The 18,091-nt window shown below is 38.2% G+C and overlaps 1 protein-coding gene across 8 annotated transcripts in view; it reads left to right on the forward strand.

Annotated features, from left to right (window-relative positions):
• myo3b (myosin IIIB) overlaps positions 1-18,091 on the forward strand; it is a 90,855-nt gene that overhangs the window by 24,875 nt on the left and 47,889 nt on the right. For all 8 annotated transcript variants that reach the window (XM_077579755.1, XM_077579760.1, XM_077579754.1 and 5 more), the window contains 13 exons: positions 2,407-2,491; positions 2,584-2,700; positions 4,411-4,515; positions 4,596-4,679; positions 4,788-4,990; positions 6,571-6,669; positions 6,735-6,849; positions 6,937-7,063; positions 8,669-8,879; positions 9,545-9,692; positions 11,197-11,350; positions 11,449-11,537; positions 11,770-11,899. In XM_077579755.1, the coding sequence (XP_077435881.1) occupies positions 2,407-2,491; positions 2,584-2,700; positions 4,411-4,515; positions 4,596-4,679; positions 4,788-4,990; positions 6,571-6,669; positions 6,735-6,849; positions 6,937-7,063; positions 8,669-8,879; positions 9,545-9,692; positions 11,197-11,350; positions 11,449-11,537; positions 11,770-11,899 (1,667 nt within the window). The remainder of the gene's footprint in view (positions 1-2,406; positions 2,492-2,583; positions 2,701-4,410; positions 4,516-4,595; positions 4,680-4,787; positions 4,991-6,570; positions 6,670-6,734; positions 6,850-6,936; positions 7,064-8,668; positions 8,880-9,544; positions 9,693-11,196; positions 11,351-11,448; positions 11,538-11,769; positions 11,900-18,091) is intronic.

Consider the following 18,091-nt stretch of genomic DNA (forward strand, 5'->3'; position numbering starts at 1 on the left):
TTGTTGCCGACTAACCACACTTTAATAAATACACTCAAGCAAGTGGACTTGGCAGACATTAGTACAAAGAATAAATCTATCTGATTGTGTAATGTCATTTATATCATCTTTAATATAAGTACTTATTTTGTTACTAGGTTAAAGAGTTAAACAAGATCGTTGACATTATTATCATAACAAAATGCCTTTTGGCACTTTTGCCTACAGTACTTAATGAGATACAAAAGTTAAATTAAATTGATTTTATTTTATGAATTTTATGAATGTTAGTTACTTACTATGCATGAGGTGCGACTATTAATCGACAATTTATTGATTATCAGATTAATGTATGAATATTTTGATAGTCGAATAATCGCTTAGAGACCTTGTTTGATTTAAAATAATCAAAATCTTTGGAATTTCAGTCACTCAACAGTAAATTTTCCCAGATTTCTGTAATCCTCCATGAAAGCAGAGTGATTAATTTTGTGTTGAATCAAAATAAAACATTTAATCTGATATTAATTTGGTATGCAATCAAGATATTGGACCATTTTCTGACATGTTATGGACATGAATACTACTTTATTTACTTTAGTTTTTAATAAAGGATGGAAATTAAAATGCGGTTTAAAAAAATATATATATATTATTTAAAAAAAAAAAGAATAGATCATCTACAAAATAATCAACAGAATAATTGTTTATTAGAATTATCATTAGATGTGGGACCCTAATATATATACATACATATATTTTGATAAAATATAAAATATTGGATTTGATTTGCTTCATGTAAATGACCAATTGTTTATTTTATGTAGTGGCACATAAACAAAGATGCCTTGGCAGCAAATGGACACAACATTAGGGACCTCGTTACATTGTGCAGGGGGCACAACAAAATCAGCCTTTTTTACTGCCTTTTAAAAAGCTAATGTTCACTTTAAGACTAATTCCTTTTTGACCACTGCAAATGAGAATCACAATAATAGTAAACTTGATAAACTAATACCTCTTAGGCTGCGTTCATCACAACTCGGCATATATAAAGTGGACTTTTTTGCTGCGTCTCGTGCATTGCATCTCATTGAATTGACAGCCATCTGTCTTCCACTTAAGAAATCCTGATATTTGCACTGCTTCCCCCCCTCTTGAAGGCGTTTCACCGAGCCTGCCCTTGACTGTTTTGATGCGCTGCCAACTCTGTTTACTCCCGAGAGCATCGCAGCCGCAGCCTGAGCCTGATCTCGAAATTCCTGTCCTCAGTGAAAGTGGATAATGGGATTAGCAGCTTGTAGGGCGAGAACTGGGCTCGCCCCGGTTTAGTCTCTCGTGCCACCGATCGGGCGCACAATGAGTCCAGATAAGAAGAATAAAGACACGGGGGAGTTAAAAGTAGCTGCTGTAGGTGCAAAATTGGGATCTTCTTCAAGGCAGTGGAACAGCAGAAGTCGCGTGATGAGCATTCGCTTGATCCACCGCTTTGTATCTACACGGCTGCATTTGCACTCCTTTCAGAATTTGGAATAATTGCACGGGCAGACGCGAACGCTTGAATTCTCACTAGACCAAGATCAAGATTTTCACTCTAGGTTATAATAACATCTATCTCTTTGACTGCCAAAAACGTTATATAACGTTTAGTAAAATCCTATGGAGGAGTGCCAAAGACGTTAAAATACGTTTTTTTCAAAACAGAGGTGAAACTAACCATTTTCTATTGTTGATTACTGAAAAACGGAATAAGGTAAAAACAAACTTTTTTTTCTGATGAAAGATGAGAGTCCAATCTTTCATTTGGTAGTATGAGTGTTTCCATAGTCCAAACACATAATTTTCTGTGGACCTTGAAAGATCAGTCAAAAATGCTTAAATCGGCTGGCACCCACGGCATCCCTTTTCTGAAAACGTCTGGCAGTCAAAGAGCTATCATTCATTACATACGATTTATTTTTTATTTTTATAATTGTCACTGAAGTTTTGAATCTTGAAAAGTCACCAGGAAACACCCAATGCCAGTCTATTAAAATCCATTATAAGAGCTTTATCAATTAATTCAATTGTTGCAATTGAGAGCTTAGTGACCCTAACGTCACTCGATGGTTCCGGTGTTCCTAATATTGTGGCCGGCGTGTCTCCATGGACAGCGGGTACATTTGAATGATCCCCCTCGAGCGTTTCGCAGCTCCACACTGACCTTATACCCACTGGGGGCCTTTTTGTGCTGCGAGGAATCCAAATGAAGCGCAGCTGGAGTGTCTGTTCACTTGGCCTCCCCAGGGAGGACCGCAAAAGGGCTTCACGCAGAGGACTGACCCATATGTCCACATTCAGCCTTGCTCAAAAGTGCACTTGTGTCATTTGATGGTCACTTAAGAGCAGCCCCCGGCATGATCACGTCCTCGCTTTCATACCTTCCAGGCACGAACGGATCAATACTCGTAAAACCCTCATCATAGAGAGCAGTCCCGATGACGATCTGGTCAAGCTGGAGTCCTTAGACGAGGTGAGATTTAAGCTGTTTTCCGCAACGCGCATCGATCGGACACGGATGGAATGTTCCTTGAGGTGTAACGTGTTCGACCCTATTTTCTGCAGGAGAGCATTATTGGCCATCTCCACAAGAGGTACGGCGATCTGCAGGTGTACACGTACGTGGGCGACATCCTCATCGCGCTCAACCCTTTCCAGAACCTCAGCATCTACTCCCCACAGGTTCTCAACTCTTGAGTAGTAACCGATACAGAGTACTTTTGATATATATATATTATATATATTGTTAACATTGTGAGATTCTGTTTTGTCTATATGTGAAAGATCAACCTAGCATACTGTGAGAATGAAATCAGATTTTCGTATTTGAAGGGAGGAGAGAGGCGTTTTTCTGTACAAACTCTAGACGGTAATAAAAGGGCTGTGTCTCCTGGGGGGAGGGACACACATTCTTGGATGGCACTGCTTGGGCGATATGCAATTGTGTGACCAGAGATCTCTGTAAAAATTGACCTTGCAAGGACCCTCTTCACAAGAATCTCATCTTTGATTTAATTGTACACGCAAAAGATTACAAAACTTATTATCTCTTTGACTGCCAGACGTTTTCAGAAAAGGGATGCCGTGGGTGCCAGCCGATTTAAGCATTTTGACTGATCTTTCAAGGTCCACAGAAAATTATGTGTTTGGACTATGGAAACACACATACTACCAAATGAAAGATTGGACTCTCATCTTTCATCAGAAAAAAAAGTTTGTTTCTACCTTATTCCGTCTTTCAGTAATCAACAATAGAAAATGGTTAGTTTCACCTCTGTTTTGAAACAAACGTCTTTTAACGTCTTTGGCACTCCTCCATACGATTTTACCAAACGTTATTTAACGTTTTTGGCAGTCAAAGAGTTAAAATCCTTCAATATATATATTTGATTTTCCTTAAAATGTCATGAAATTAATGTCAATTTTCTTTTTTTTCTTCTTTTTTTTCTGGAGAGCTCAGTATTGTTCATTCGGTAATTTTACCGATTTGACATGTCATCATCATTGCTTTCTCTTTTTTTTCTTTTTTCTTTTTTCTTTAAATTTTCTGTTCTTCTAATTCATGGTTCCTGATCATAAAACGGCCACTAGAGGGTCAGGAAAAGTCTACTACTAGAACAAATGGAATTTTTGGGGGGGATTAGATCAGAGGCACTATAAATGGTGGCAGATGCATGCTGAATCTCTTAACATAAATTTGAATGGGATTGGTCATTCTGAACACAGCAACATCTGCAGTTATAAAAGGGTGTGCACACTTTTGCAATCTCATTATTTCAGCTGCAGATTATTATTATTTTTTTACTGCCTTCTATAGGTCACAATAATGGTGGGAGAAGTTTATAAATTATTTTTGTCACGTTTATGTTTTTATAATCGTAAAAACCTGGCATTTGAACAGGGGTGTGTAGACTTTTTTTTTTAACCCACTGTTGATAAAATAGATAAACAGAAGCTATCTTTCGGCCCTGCCATTTTGCCTTAAGCCCATTGGCGCGACCCAGCCGGACACCTGCCTAACATGTAGTTCTGCTACTGATGTTTATTGATGATGTTTCAGTTTGCTATCTATATTCAAACTAGATTAACAGACTGGTCCCTCTAAATTGTGGGCCAGTCTCTTGGGGTAAAATGTAGGGAAATAATAATGAAAAAGCACTGCATCGGTCCCAAAATAGGCCGGCCCACCTGGCATCTGCCCTGTATGCCAGATGACCAGTCCAGCCCTGCACTGAACATTAGCTCTTTATCTATAAATAGCTCTTTGTTTTATTTTATTTATTTTCTATTTATCACTTTCAACACAGCATTTAATGTAACTACATTTAAGTTTACATTTCTCAATAAAGATATTTTTCTTTGCATCTTGCGTATAATAACGTCTCTTTGTAGTTTTCCAAGCTGTACCACGGCGTGAAACGGGCCGACAACCCGCCGCACATCTTCGCGACGGCCGATGCAGCCTACCAGAGCATGGTGACTTTCTGCAAAGATCAGGTACATAACACTTCATAAAACTGAAACACTCTAGCAGTGATTCTCAATTTTTTTTTTCAAATTTCTTTCTTTGTTTTTAGTGCATCATCATCAGTGGCGAGAGTGGTGCTGGCAAAACTGAGAGCGCTCATTTAATTGTTCAACATCTCACCTTCTTGGGGAAGGTACAGCATCTTGGTTGCAAATAGCCAATTATAATAGTTGTCTTAACAAGAAAGTACCTGCAGACAATACACACAAAGCATTGAAAAAAGACATTTTGACGTCTTCAGGCAAACAATCGGACTTTGCGTGAGAAGATCCTGCAGGTCAACCCTCTCGTGGAGGCCTTCGGGAACGCCTGCACGGCAATCAATGACAACTCCAGCCGCTTCGGGAAGTACCTGGAGATGAAGTTCACGCCCACCGGAGCCGTCATCGGCGCCAAAATGTCCGAGTACCTGCTGGAGAAGTCGAGGGTCATCAAACAGGCCATGTCAGTGTCATTCGTGCTTGACACGTATTCAATTTTTTTAATAAAAGTATTGATTGGTGCCAAGGAAAATCTATTGGAATAAGTTGAAAAGCTAGATTTAGACAAAATTAGTGTTCTGTCACCATCTTGTGGCGTCTTGGTGCCAAAGAACTATGTTGGAGTGAGTTAAGGGCATGCCCTTTTTCTTTTTTTTTAAGATAATTGTAGTGCTATGGTGCCATCTTGTGGCATTTTAGTGCCAAGTAACTTTATTGATATGAGTTGAGGAACCTCATTTAGACAAAAGTAGTGCTTTGTCACCATCTTGTGTCATCTTGTTACCAAGGAACAATATTGAAGCGAGCTGAGGAGCTTCATTTCGAAAAATTACTGTCTTGTGGCATCTTGTTGCCAAGAAACTATGTGGAAATGAGTTGAGGAGCTTCATTTAGACAAGAGTAGTGATTTGCCACCATCTTGTGGCATTTATAGGCAATTATGAACCTTTTTATGGAAAAACATCCGCCACTCATGGATTTTCAGGATTTATGGCACGGTCTGGTATGCTTTAATTTTTAAATAACTCATTCACTGCCATTGACGTCGAAAATTAATTTGAACATTTTTTTCCCTCTTTTGTTAACAAGAGTAAAAAAAACTTTTTAGAATAGATATAAAATTTGAGATTAATCGTGAGTTAACTAGTGAAGTCATGCGATTAATTACGAACAATTTTAATCTCCTGCGCCCCTCATTTTTAATCATCTTTTTTTTTAAAGTATTTTTTTAAAATAATAATTTCTTTTTAAAAGAGAAAAAGAAAAAATTAGGGGCGTCAGGCGATTCAATTTTTTAATCATAATTAATCCCATGACTTCAATAGTTAACTCACGATTAAGCACAAATTTTATATCTGTTCTAAATGTACAATAAAAAAAATGATAGGTCTTCATACTCTTGTTAACAAAAGTGGGAAAAAATGTTAAACTAATAGAAATAGTTCAAATGATTTTTTGACATCTATAGCCGTCAATGGCAGTGAATGAGTTAACTCTTTGACTGCCAAAAACGTTAAATGACGTTTAGTAAAATCCTATGGAGGAGTGCCAAAGACGTTAAAAGACGTTTTTTTTCAAAACAGAGGTGAAACTAACCATTTTCTATTGTTGATGACTGAAAAACAGAATAAGGTAGAAACAAACTTTTTTTTCTGATGAAAGATGAGAGTCCAATCTTTCATTTGGTAGTATGTGTGTTTCCATAGTCCAAACACATAATTTTCTGTGGGCCTTGAAAGATCAGTCAAAAATGCTTAAATCGGCTGGCACCCACGGCATCCCTTTTCTGAAAACGTCTGGCAGTCAAAGAGTTAATTGGCTAATGGATTATATTTAAATGTATTAATAAATAAAATGGCATCAAATTAATATTATTTTATGTCTGAAATTAAACATTTTGTTTACATGTTTTATAACCTTTTTTTAATTATCCAATTTTCATTTTAAAACACAAATCTTTACATTTAAATTTAAAACACAAAAAGCTGCCCCAGTTATTTTTCTTTCTTTTTTTCTCAATCTGTCACTTGTGTTTTCTTTCAGGGGGGAAAAGAACTTCCACATCTTTTATTACATATACGCCGGTCTTTACCACCAAGATAAGCTGAAGACTTACCGGTTGCCGGACAGGACAGCTCCCAGGTTGGTGCTGCATTCAACGTGCTGTCAAGTTCCACTCTAGAATGCTAATACAGCTGATTGTGCAGGTATATCGACAATCAACACTGCAAAGTCATGCAGGACATTGTCTCCAGCAAATTGTACAAGGAGCAGTTTGAAGTCATCCAGGAATGCTTCCGGAACATTGGCTTTACCGAAGAGGTATTTTAGTCATGAACGTTCACTGTTGTGTCCCCCCTCGCAGATGTCAGTTCGGTTGTATCACCTCCTCTTTCTACTGTATTTTAGGAAGTCAACTCTGTTTACAGGATTCTCTCGGCCATATTGAACACTGGCAACATAGAATTTACCGCCATCACGTCCCAACACCAAACCGATAAGAGTGAAGTGCCGAACTCGGAAGCCTTGGAGAATGGTGAGACGTGACGGTTGCTCATCCAGTTTAAAGACTTTAAAAAAACATTAAAAAATGATCTTTATTCATCTTAAAAGCATGAGAAAATGTAATCAAATATATCACACTTAGCAGAGATACTGATCATTAAACGTATTATCGCTTCAGATATGTTTTGCTCATCAAAGGAGCTTGATTGTAAGTTTTAGCTCTGACCGACCAATCAGAGGACGGAAAAATGCTGACATCATCTGGCCATGTGAGGACAAATCTGAAGTCTGATTCAAGAAATATTCCCTTTGCTAATATACTTTAAGTATAAGATACTGATTCTGAAGGCCTTGGGCGGATTAGATTAACATGGTAACATACAGGAGCTGAAATCTCATTGGACAAAAATAAATAAATAAATAAATAAAAAAAACACTATTGGAAGCAGTGCAGCTTAGAAAAATTGGTAGTAAATGAATATCATTTCATGGAAGTAATATTAAAGTTAAAAGCGACACGACTCATTTAGCCATTTTTAACAGTAAGAGATATTTTTTTTATATTTTTCATGAACAATGAATACCTTAGGCACTTGCTGTCAATTGAAGATGACATCACCTGTGCTGAGGAAATAGATAACGACCAATCATGGCTCAGTTTGCTGACAAAACCCAGAAAACAGGTGAGCTGTGGTTGGTCGTTACCTATTTCCATCACAGGTGATGTCATTTTCAGTCGACAGCAAGGGGAAAATTTTGTTTTTAAAGGTAACATAAAAAATAATGAAGTTATCAAATTAACTCATTCACTGCCATTGACGGCTATAGACGTCAAAAATTCATTTAAACTATTTCTAGTAGTTTGAAATATTTTTTCCACTTTTGTTAACAAGAATATGAAAAACCTAGAAAAAATATGGTACATTTAGAACAGATTTAAAAAATTGTGACTAATCGTGAGTTAACTATTGAAGTCATGCGATTAATTACAATTAAAAAATTGAACTGCCTGACGTGATTAAAAAAAAAAGAATTAAAAAAATTAGGGGCGTCAGGCGATTTTTAATTTTAAACTAAACTAAACTTTTTAGAATAGATATAAAATTTGAGATTAATCGTGAGTTAACTAGTGAAGTCATGCGATTAATTACGAAAAATTTTAATCGCCTGCGCCCCTCATTTTTAATCATCTTTTTTTTTAAAGTATTTTTTTAAAATAATAATTTCTTTTTAAAAGAGAAAAAGAAAAAATTAGGGGCGTCTGGCGATTCAATTTTTAATCGTAATTAATCGCATGACTTCGCTAGTTAACTCTTGATTAATTACAAATTTTATAACTGTTCTAAATGTACAATAAAACAATTATAGGTTTACATACTCTTGTTAACAAAAGTGGGGAAAAAATGTTAAACTAATAGAAATAGTTCAAATTAATTTTTGACGTCTATAGCCGTCAATGGCAGTGAATTTGTTAATTCTGGACAAAATATTAACTTTTTACTGTAAAAATGGCTCAATGAGTCAAGCAATTCCTTTAAATTATAAATGTAGGTCAGTTCTTCTGATATTGTTTAGAAAATGAAATAACAAAATATTCCCTTTGGCATCTATCGAAGTCTCCTTTGTCCGTGTCCAGCTGCTTCCCTGCTCAACATCGGGCCCGAGGAGCTCCAGGAGGCGCTGACCTCCCAGTGCGTGGTCACCAGGGGCGAGACCATCATCCGCACCAACACGGTGGACAAAGCGGCCGACGTGCGGGACGCCATGTCCAAGGCGCTGTACGGCCGCCTGTTCAGCTGGATCGTCAACCGCATCAACACGTTGCTGCAGCCCGACATGAACATCTGGTGAGCGGGCGCGAGCGCAGGTGACGAACATCCGCGCGGACGTCCTCCGCTCTCACAAAGCGCCGGTGACCTTTGTAGAAGTCTTCAGAGCTCAATGCAAACACGCAGAGGAGAATATAAATGCGAGGCGAAAAAAGAGGTTTTAATAAATTTTTGATAACGATTGCGTGCTGTGAAAATGATCTTCAGATGATTAAAAAGACTTCAGAGAGACTACAAAGAGGCTGTCCATTGATCCGAAAGAGTTCCTTCATAAATATGTGCGTCGTGCGTCAAAGAGTATAAAAACGAGATCCCGTCTCTTCTTTGTCTTATTGCTATTAATAACCAGATAGCGATGGCGGAAAGTGACCTCAGAGGAGGGCACATTATGACTAACTGATTCAAGCGCTACTAAACACGCGCTAGGATTCAAAGTTTGTACATCTTGCAAATGACTCAAGGTTAAATCAATACACAGAGAAGCAGAAGCATTGATGATGCGCCGATTTCTCTCTTTCTTTTTTCTCCTCCAGCCTCGTGTTTATGACTTCCCGGCAGCAGGCGAAACATTATTTGGGTTGAACTTGGATTGTCATGAAAGTTTTATCAACATAAATGGCTGCTGGGATTTGCTCGCTGCGTTCTAATAAGTTTGTTTGTCCCGCTTTTTTGTTGCTTTGAAGCGCCGCAGAGAGCGGCATGAACGTGGGAATCCTGGACATCTTTGGCTTCGAAAACTTCAAGAAGAACTCCTTTGAGCAATTGTGCATCAACATTGCCAACGAGCAGATCCAGTTTTACTTCAACCAGCATATATTTGCCCTGGAACAGGTGAGGTTGACATCGGACCCGGCTTATTCAAAGTTCGCAAATAGTTTGCATGTTTTTTTCTTCTTCTTTTTTTCTTGCGACAAGAAAACACTTTAAAACGGTTTAGAGAACGTTTAGGAAAGGTTTTGACCTTAAGAGAACCCTGACGTGAAATCAACATTCGCTAGCGTCAAACAATTTGAGCAGGGGTGTCAAAACGGTATTAGCATTAAGCTAGCAGACTTTTTTTTTTAAGTTATAAGGTTAAATTATGGTAAATACATAACAAATTATTTTTGTTTTCATTTTTAAGCTTCAACTTGGAATGGCAACAAACAGTTTAAAGCAAGCGCTTGGCTTTTTTTTCCCTTTAAAAAAAAAAAGATTTCTTTACTGTCTGTGCCACCCGTTAGCAATCGTAACACAAGTTTTTGCTGGCATAAAATACTTTTTAGCATGTTACATAAAGAAAAGGTGATTTGACCTCCCTTTCCTTTCCATTTTTTTGTTGTATCTGGGCTTTAAAGTGTTTAAAAGTAATAGTTTACTTCTAGTCTCTAAATCAGCCAAGACATCTCTTGCTGTGTTATCGTTAGCATCATTGCTAACATTGCTATTAACATCATTATTTTTTAGTTTGTACCATCGACAGTACAGTACATGCCTTAGAGTGACTTCATCATCTTTATTTAGCCTAAAGTTGGTTGAATATCTATAAAATTGGCTAAGAAGTGAATTATTAAATGACAAAGCACTGCCAAATGTTGACCCTTTGTCAGACACATTGCACATATTAGTAAATATTTTAAACAAATAGCTCAATGATCGCTGAATGTTTTATAATTAAACTATACAACACATAAGTCTCAGTACTTCCAAGGAAATGCAGAATTGGCACTTAAGTGGTCACCAAGATTGCATTCCAGGAGATAAAGACATTTAACAACACATGAAAATACAAAACCAACAACTAGTGTTTATCTTTGAAATTCGTCCTGTTCATCCTGCGCCATCAAAACGACTAGTAGGAGTTTTCTCAAACTATTATTACATAATTAAGCCTCAAGCGATTGTAAAAAAAAAAAGTTTCTTTTCTATAAATACTTGACTGATGTAGGCCTCGTGCTCAGCGCAAGAGGGATTTTTATTTGGTGTGCTTGTCTCCGGTATTGTTGTACACATCCACTGAGTTTATTAATGATTTATACATGAGGATGGTTTAGATCCATTGGTTCCACTTTATTAGTCAAAATATATATTTAAAGCAACTTTTGATGTGAAATTAAATAGATGCAATAGTATGAAAGGACTCTGGGTTATTTGCAAATTGATATAAATTATGAATAAGTAAGTGGCACTATTTGTTAGTTCCGAGCTGTGTTATGCATTCAATAAGAGTTCCATATTATGCGGGAACTCCGGCAAGCTGCATTTGTGTGTTTCGCTTGATGAGAAACTTGCACAAATCATATTTGTTTAATTGGGTCATTTTGGAGAACTCATTAACGGCATTTCCGGCTGTTAGATGGAGTACCAGAGCGAGGGAGTGGATGCCAGCCTGGTGGAGTACGAGGACAACAGGCCCATCCTGGACATGTTCCTGCAGAAGCCCATGGGTCTCCTGTCCCTGCTGGACGAGGAGAGCCGCTTCCCGCAGGCCACGGACCACACCTTAGTGGGTGAGGATGCAGATAAACACCTCAAACGCCAAAACAACGAGAAAGTCTGTGTCCTCTGTTGAACATAATCAATGTTTTCTGTTGCATCATGTTTGCAGACAAGTTTGAGGACAATCTGCGCTGCAAGTACTTTTGGATACCCAAACGTGTTGAGCTTTCTTTTGGGATTCTGCATTTTGCTGGAAAGGTATTAAATGACTCTCTTAGTGCTCTGATCATTCATTGCCATTGACGGCTATTGACGTCAAAAATCAATTTTTACTGGGCTGGCTGTGAATGAGATAAGCGTCCTTCAGAAAGCCAGCTCACAAATGTAGCAAAAATAATGAAACTTATTTAAATTGTCCAAAACGTTTTCAAACATCCATGCCTTTCTGTGTCATTTGTGTGATCATCTTGTGATCACCTGACTCTTCAAGGTGATGTACAGCGTGAACGGGTTCCTGGAGAAAAACCGAGACACTCTCCCCGCAGACATCGTCGTGGTGCTGAGAACCTCGGAGAACAAACTTCTGCAGCAGCTCTTCTCCAGTCCCTTAACTAAAATAGGTATGATTTTAGTTTTAATGGTGAATATAGACACACAAGTTTTAAGCAGGCACATCACTCACCTGCTGAGCGCCGTAGTACATTTAGTCATGCATTTATTTTAGGGGTGTCAAAATTATTGCATTCATTTTGAGGGAATTTAAAGTTCCTTAAACGCCACTTTTTTTTTTTTTAAACACGCGATTAATGACCGCCCCTTACTTGGAAAGCCTGTACTGGGAAAATTCCCAGTCGCAACGCAGCAGACACGTCCATGTCAAAATTTAGCAGTAATAAATTTAATAATAACGCATATATTTGTGGAGACTGGGGTCAAGTTTTATTTTACAATTTCAAAAATGTGCAGAATTTCACAAGTTACCTTATGTTAAAGAATAGATAGCTGTTAATATGACAAGAAAAATGCACTGAAGTGTCACCAATGTCTTACAAATGCAACTATGCCATCTAGTGGCAGAAAAATCACCTCAAAACAAATCAATATCACACTCGTTTTTTACAGTACAGTACATCTTTTTAATTTAAAACTAATCAATGACTAAAATATTTTTTTTTCCCACTTTTGTTAGCAAGAGTAGGAAAACGTATAATTTTTTTTCATTTATCATTATGCATTATGCATTTAGAACGATATAAAATTTGTGATTAATTGTGAGTTACCCATTGAACTCATGTGATTAATTATGATTAAAAAAATAATAATCGCCTGACACCCCAAATTTATTTCTGTATTTATTTAATCATTTATTAAGCACCCCTCGTTTTTAATCCAAAATTCTTATGTTGTTTGTCTGCGCTTATTCAAGATATGTCAATTGCAAGCAGATTTTTGGGTCCACTGTATTCTTTATCCTCTATGAAAAATGCCTGATAATACAGCATCTTAGTCGTTTACAGTAGGAGAAGTATTGCTATTGTTTTTTGTTTGCGTCTGCATGACTGTAGTATTATGCTGCCTCCTGGTGGCCAAGGCGGGCACCACAGAAGGAGCAGCACAATAAACAGGATTGCAGCATTAAATCATGAAGCAACATTTATTTTTATTCCTTACATACTATTTGATTGAGTGCAATATTCCCTTACTAAAAGCACACAAAACTATTTTTTTGATAGGGGGGGTGGCTGGAACGGATCAAATTGCATTTCCACTTACTTCAATGTGGAAAGATGGTTTGAGATGCAAGTGTTTTGGTTTACGATCATGGTCACGGAACAAATTAAACTCTTATCTCAAGCCACTAGCGTATCAGGAAAGTTTGGTCTGAGACAAAGTATTGCCACACAATGGCTGTATTAGTGTGTGAATTGTGCTGTCGTCTGCAGCCTCCATACATGTGCAGGTAAGTGGGTTTCTTAAAGAGGCGGAACCCAGGCGCCTCCTGGTCCCCCTTTTTTTTTCATTTTGAGCCGCTGCGCGCCGTCCTCGGATAAAGCTGCACTTGCCGTTATCTCCGGAGAGGCTCAGCTCTCGGCGGCGCGGCGCTCTGTTTTTATTTTCACTAAGCTGTCCCCCTTGGATTCCCACTGCTCAACGCTGGGATATTTTTAAGATAAGGGTTTCCGAATACCCAGCGGATGAAGAAACAGTATTTAGTGAACACAAAAGCAACTCTTCCCACCTCTTTTCTGCCGCTTTAATGACGGTAGTAATGTGCCCCGTCATTAGCCCGAGCCGGGCGGCCTGGCGGTCACCGAAACGCTCGTAGATGTGTTCAATTATTAGCTTTGCGCTACCGCCTTTTTATTTCAGCTAAGCCGTGATATGTGATTTACTTTCTTTTTAAGGGACCCGTAAATGCCCCGCTTTCACTCCTGGTTGGCATTTAAAGAAAAGCTTTCACCCACAAAAGACACTTTCGCAGAGACTCCGGTAAAAATCTCAGCAATGTGCGTGTAAACTTCAAGTGCTGCCCGTGCACAAGGGAGCCTTCAGCCAGCCCCTTTTTTTCTCGCAATTAACGGCTTCACAGGAGAACAGTCCATAAACGCACAAAAGAACTGAATGCAGACTAAAATGTGCCGTAATGTTTATTGCTGACACGGTGTCAATTAGGTCTAAAAGCCCGTTTATTTCATTTGCTGCCACTTTGCTTTTGCTTTGCCCTTCTTTCTCAAGGAGGTGATCATTCAAGAAAATTAAAAGCGGCCATTCTTGTCTGATTTCGGCGGCTTCCAGCCGTGAGCAAAAAAAAAACAAAAAAAAAAAACACGTCCCACTTTTCACATTTTCACAGCAAATGTCGTAATATAAGATGGAGTTGGAGGTTCAATTGTCTACAGTACTTTGATTGATCAATTATCACTCTGTAGTTGAATGCAATTTTCAAATAAAAAAAGCTGCTGTTTTTTTTTTGGGGGGGGTGGGGCTCGTCTACATTTGAGTCATTCAGAAAGCTTTATTTTTATGTTTGTTAACATAATACATGTGAACTAGAAAAAAAATAATCACATATTAAATCGTAATATTGAGGGGGAGAGGGGAATCAGATTATTTTTTCAAAATCGCTCAGTCCTATTCCAAACCCATTTTATTTATTTAAAAAAAAAAAAAACATGAAAGACTTGACTGTTTTATCGCTCCCAAAAAAGATCGTCCAGCATTTCAAGCGAGAGATACGAAGAGAATGGAGTCTATTCTTCAGGGTAAATTTTCCATGGGTAGGGGAGGGGTGGATTAATTTGCATTTCCCTCCATATTATAGATTCGCTGTTATCTGTGAAATTAACATTATCTGAGAAGGGGGGGAATCCGATGAAATCTGTTTTCCAAAACCAGGGTGGCTGCCTCCTCACAGTGTCACCACTAGGGGACACACATCCTGTGAATTATTCGTCCTGGAAAGTCAAAACAACACTCACAGATGTATGCAGTACACGCATCAAACTGGACTCATTAATTCCCCTCATCGCCTTATACATTAAAACATTTCCTACCTGCTTATTCTGCATGCGCCACTCACGGTGATGTTGCGACTAATGACACAGTGGGAGGTCATTGATGGGGGGAGGGAGGGGGGGGCGTTTTGAGTGGCGCACAATGTGTTTCCTTAAAGCTCACATGTGGTGCTGTTTTGTCAGAGGAAATGGGAAGTCTTTGCATGGACAAATTCCTGAGAGCTCGGATCAGGGAGATCACAAAGTTGGAATTGGCCGGAGATTGTACCTGCGGTCACTGTGTGTGTGCGTGTTGCCTTGCGACTGCCTGGCTCTGCTGTTCAGTCTGCAAAATACACACTCTGGGGTCAAAAGTAACCCAGATTGGGTGCTATAGATAACCCCAACGCTGGGTCCAAAAGGGACTGAGCCAATGCTGGGTTATTTATACGAAGCACATTGGGTTGAGGGTTTGACTCGGCATGTCGGGTCAAGATCATGTTCAGCTCTTCAGCCCACCCAAATCTAATCTACAACCCAATCTGCTGGGTCAAAAATAATGAACCCAACGTTGGGTAAAAGTAACCCAATCTACTAAAAATTCAGTATTTTATTTTATTAAATTTTTTCTGTTGAGATACATTTTCAAAGTGTTTACAATCTATTTTAATTTGGTTGTGCGTTAATTTTGAATTAATTTAAAATAATGTAAAGTTACTTTAATGCCACAATTTTTTTTTAACGTGCGATTGACCGCACCTTACTTGGAAAGCCTGTACTGAGGTAATTCCAGTCGCAAGTCAGCAGACCACGTCAAAAACTCGGCAGTAATAAATTTAATAATAATGCATATATTTGTGGAGACTGGAGTCAAGTTGTATTTTACAATTTTAAAAATGTGCAGAATTTCACAAGTTACTTCATGTTAAAGATTAGATAGCTCCTAATATGGGAAAAAAAATGCACGGACCTGTCACCAATGTCTTACAAATGCAGTCATGCCATCTAGTGGCAGAAAAATGACCTCAAAACAAATCAATATCACACTTTACATTACAGTACATCTTTTTCATTTTAACTAATTTTATGAACTGTATTAATGACTAAAATATGTAGCCACATTTCTATTAGTTAAAGATTTGTTCCCACTTTTATGTTAACAAGAAGTATTAAACTTCGGAAAAATAAACATTTTATTGTACATTTAGAACGGATATAAAATTTGTGGTTGTTAAAACCACACTTAAAAAAACAGAAAGATGTACCGGTATGCAGATTTTCATCCACTGCGGGTGAGTCTTAACAAATCCAACTCACTTTTGCAATCTCAAACCTATTCAAGAGAAGTCAGGGGTTACAAGTTCAAGCTCATCGAGCGTGTTGAAAAATCTACAAAGATTCCGTGTAAAGATGTGACAGCTGTACTATGCCCTGCTTCTCCTCTTGTCTCCGTCCATGTTAGGAGACCCTTTCTATCCCCTTTGTGTGGAAATGACAGGCTTCATCCAGCTATGACACATTTGACGCTTTGTTCTCTCGCAGTGAAACTTTTCTTTATATTTGTATTCCACAGTCTTTCTAAAAAAAAAAAAAAAAATTTTTTTTTTTAAAAGAGAGAGAAACACTCCCGAACTGCTGCTTTTGTTCAATTTCTTCCCCAATTTAAGTGGTTATTGGGGAAATGTTTGCCGTCAGCAGTGTCATTCTGACGGCGCCGGCTCCCTTAAGTCACATGGTGGTGCAACATCCTTTGATAAACGCAACACTGTATGTTGTGTCATTTAAAGCCAATTACGCCACGCGTTTTTAGGATTGATCTGCTCTGACAGTGGCGGATGCCATTTAAATCAACAGCCCCCCCCGGAGCCATCTCCAGGCGGGTGGGGGAGGGTGTCGGCGGCGTGGGGGGTGACGGCGGCGGGGGCGGTTTACGGCTGCTTTAATCTCATTTGCTTGGCTGCTGACTTGAGTTTCCAGATCACATGTTCAAAAAGAGAGCGGGAGAGCGCCGACTTTGAGCGTCCTGCTCACTCAGCTAACCCCTCGCCACCGCGATTGTCCCCCGTGTCGACAGCTCCATCCCCGGCTTCTGAAGTTACAAGGCGCGCACTGGCAATCATAAAAGCGTGCAGGGAGGTGTCACATTCAACGCGGGATTGCTTTTTAATCCCGCGCGCATGGACTATTCTTGTCAATAGAACCCCAATACAAGTGCCGGCTTGAGCTTTCTGTTGCCCCCTTTGGGATTCTTGCCAGGTTTGATTTTCAAAGTGAACACTCGGATGCCAACGATGGCGTTTTCTCAAACTGTAACACTTTGGCCCCCGAAACACTCTTAGTGCTGTGTTAGACTTGGAAGTGCATGCTAAGAGCAACATGATGAAGGACAAATGTTCTGATTCTGAATTAAGGCTACATTTACACAGTGGCAGGAAGTATTGGGCACATTGCCCTCAGAAAGTAATTTGTTATAGTTACAAATTACTTATTCTAAAAAGTAATTCCGTTATCAGCGGAGTTACTGCTTTGTTAAAGTAAGTAGTTACTCAACAAAGTAACTAAAGTCACTAAGATATTTTTCTGTTCGCTGACATTTTAACCAGCAAATCAGATTGCCACATGCTTGAATGGGGGAAAAGGGATTCATTAGATTACTTCATTGCTAGAAAATTAACGCCGTTATTCCCAAAACTGATGGCTGGCCATTAACTCATTCACTGCCATTGACGTCAAAAAATCATTTGAACTATTTCTATTTGTTAAACATTTTTTTCCACTTTTGTTAACAAGAGTATGAAAACCTAAAAAAAAAAATATTGTACATTTAGAACAGATATAAAATTTGTGATTAATCGTGAGTTAACTAGTGAAGTCATGCAATTAATTACGAAAAATTTTAATCGCCTGCGCCCCTCACTTTTAATCATCAAGTATTTTTTTTAAATAATCTTTTCTTTAAAAAAAGAACAAAGAAAATATAAAAAAATTAGGAGCGTCAGGCGATTACTTTAATCATAATTAATCGCATGACTTTAATAGTTAACTCACTATTAATCACAAATTTTATAACTGTTCTAAATGTACAATAAAGAAAACTATAGGTTTTCATACTCTTGTTAACAAAAGCGGGAAAAAATGTTAAACTAATTAAAATAGCTATATATAGCCGTCAATGGCAGTGAATGAGTTAATTTGGTAACTAGTTTATTTACATTGGGCCAATTACATCAGAAGCTATCTCAACGCATTTAACCATATTCCTTAAACGTTTTAAACATGTGCAATATATAAAAAAAACAACTGAACTCTACTCTACAT

The sequence above is a fragment of the Vanacampus margaritifer genome, chromosome 11 (assembly GCF_051991255.1).
Source record: "Vanacampus margaritifer isolate UIUO_Vmar chromosome 11, RoL_Vmar_1.0, whole genome shotgun sequence".
Taxonomy (NCBI): domain Eukaryota; kingdom Metazoa; phylum Chordata; class Actinopteri; order Syngnathiformes; family Syngnathidae; genus Vanacampus; species Vanacampus margaritifer.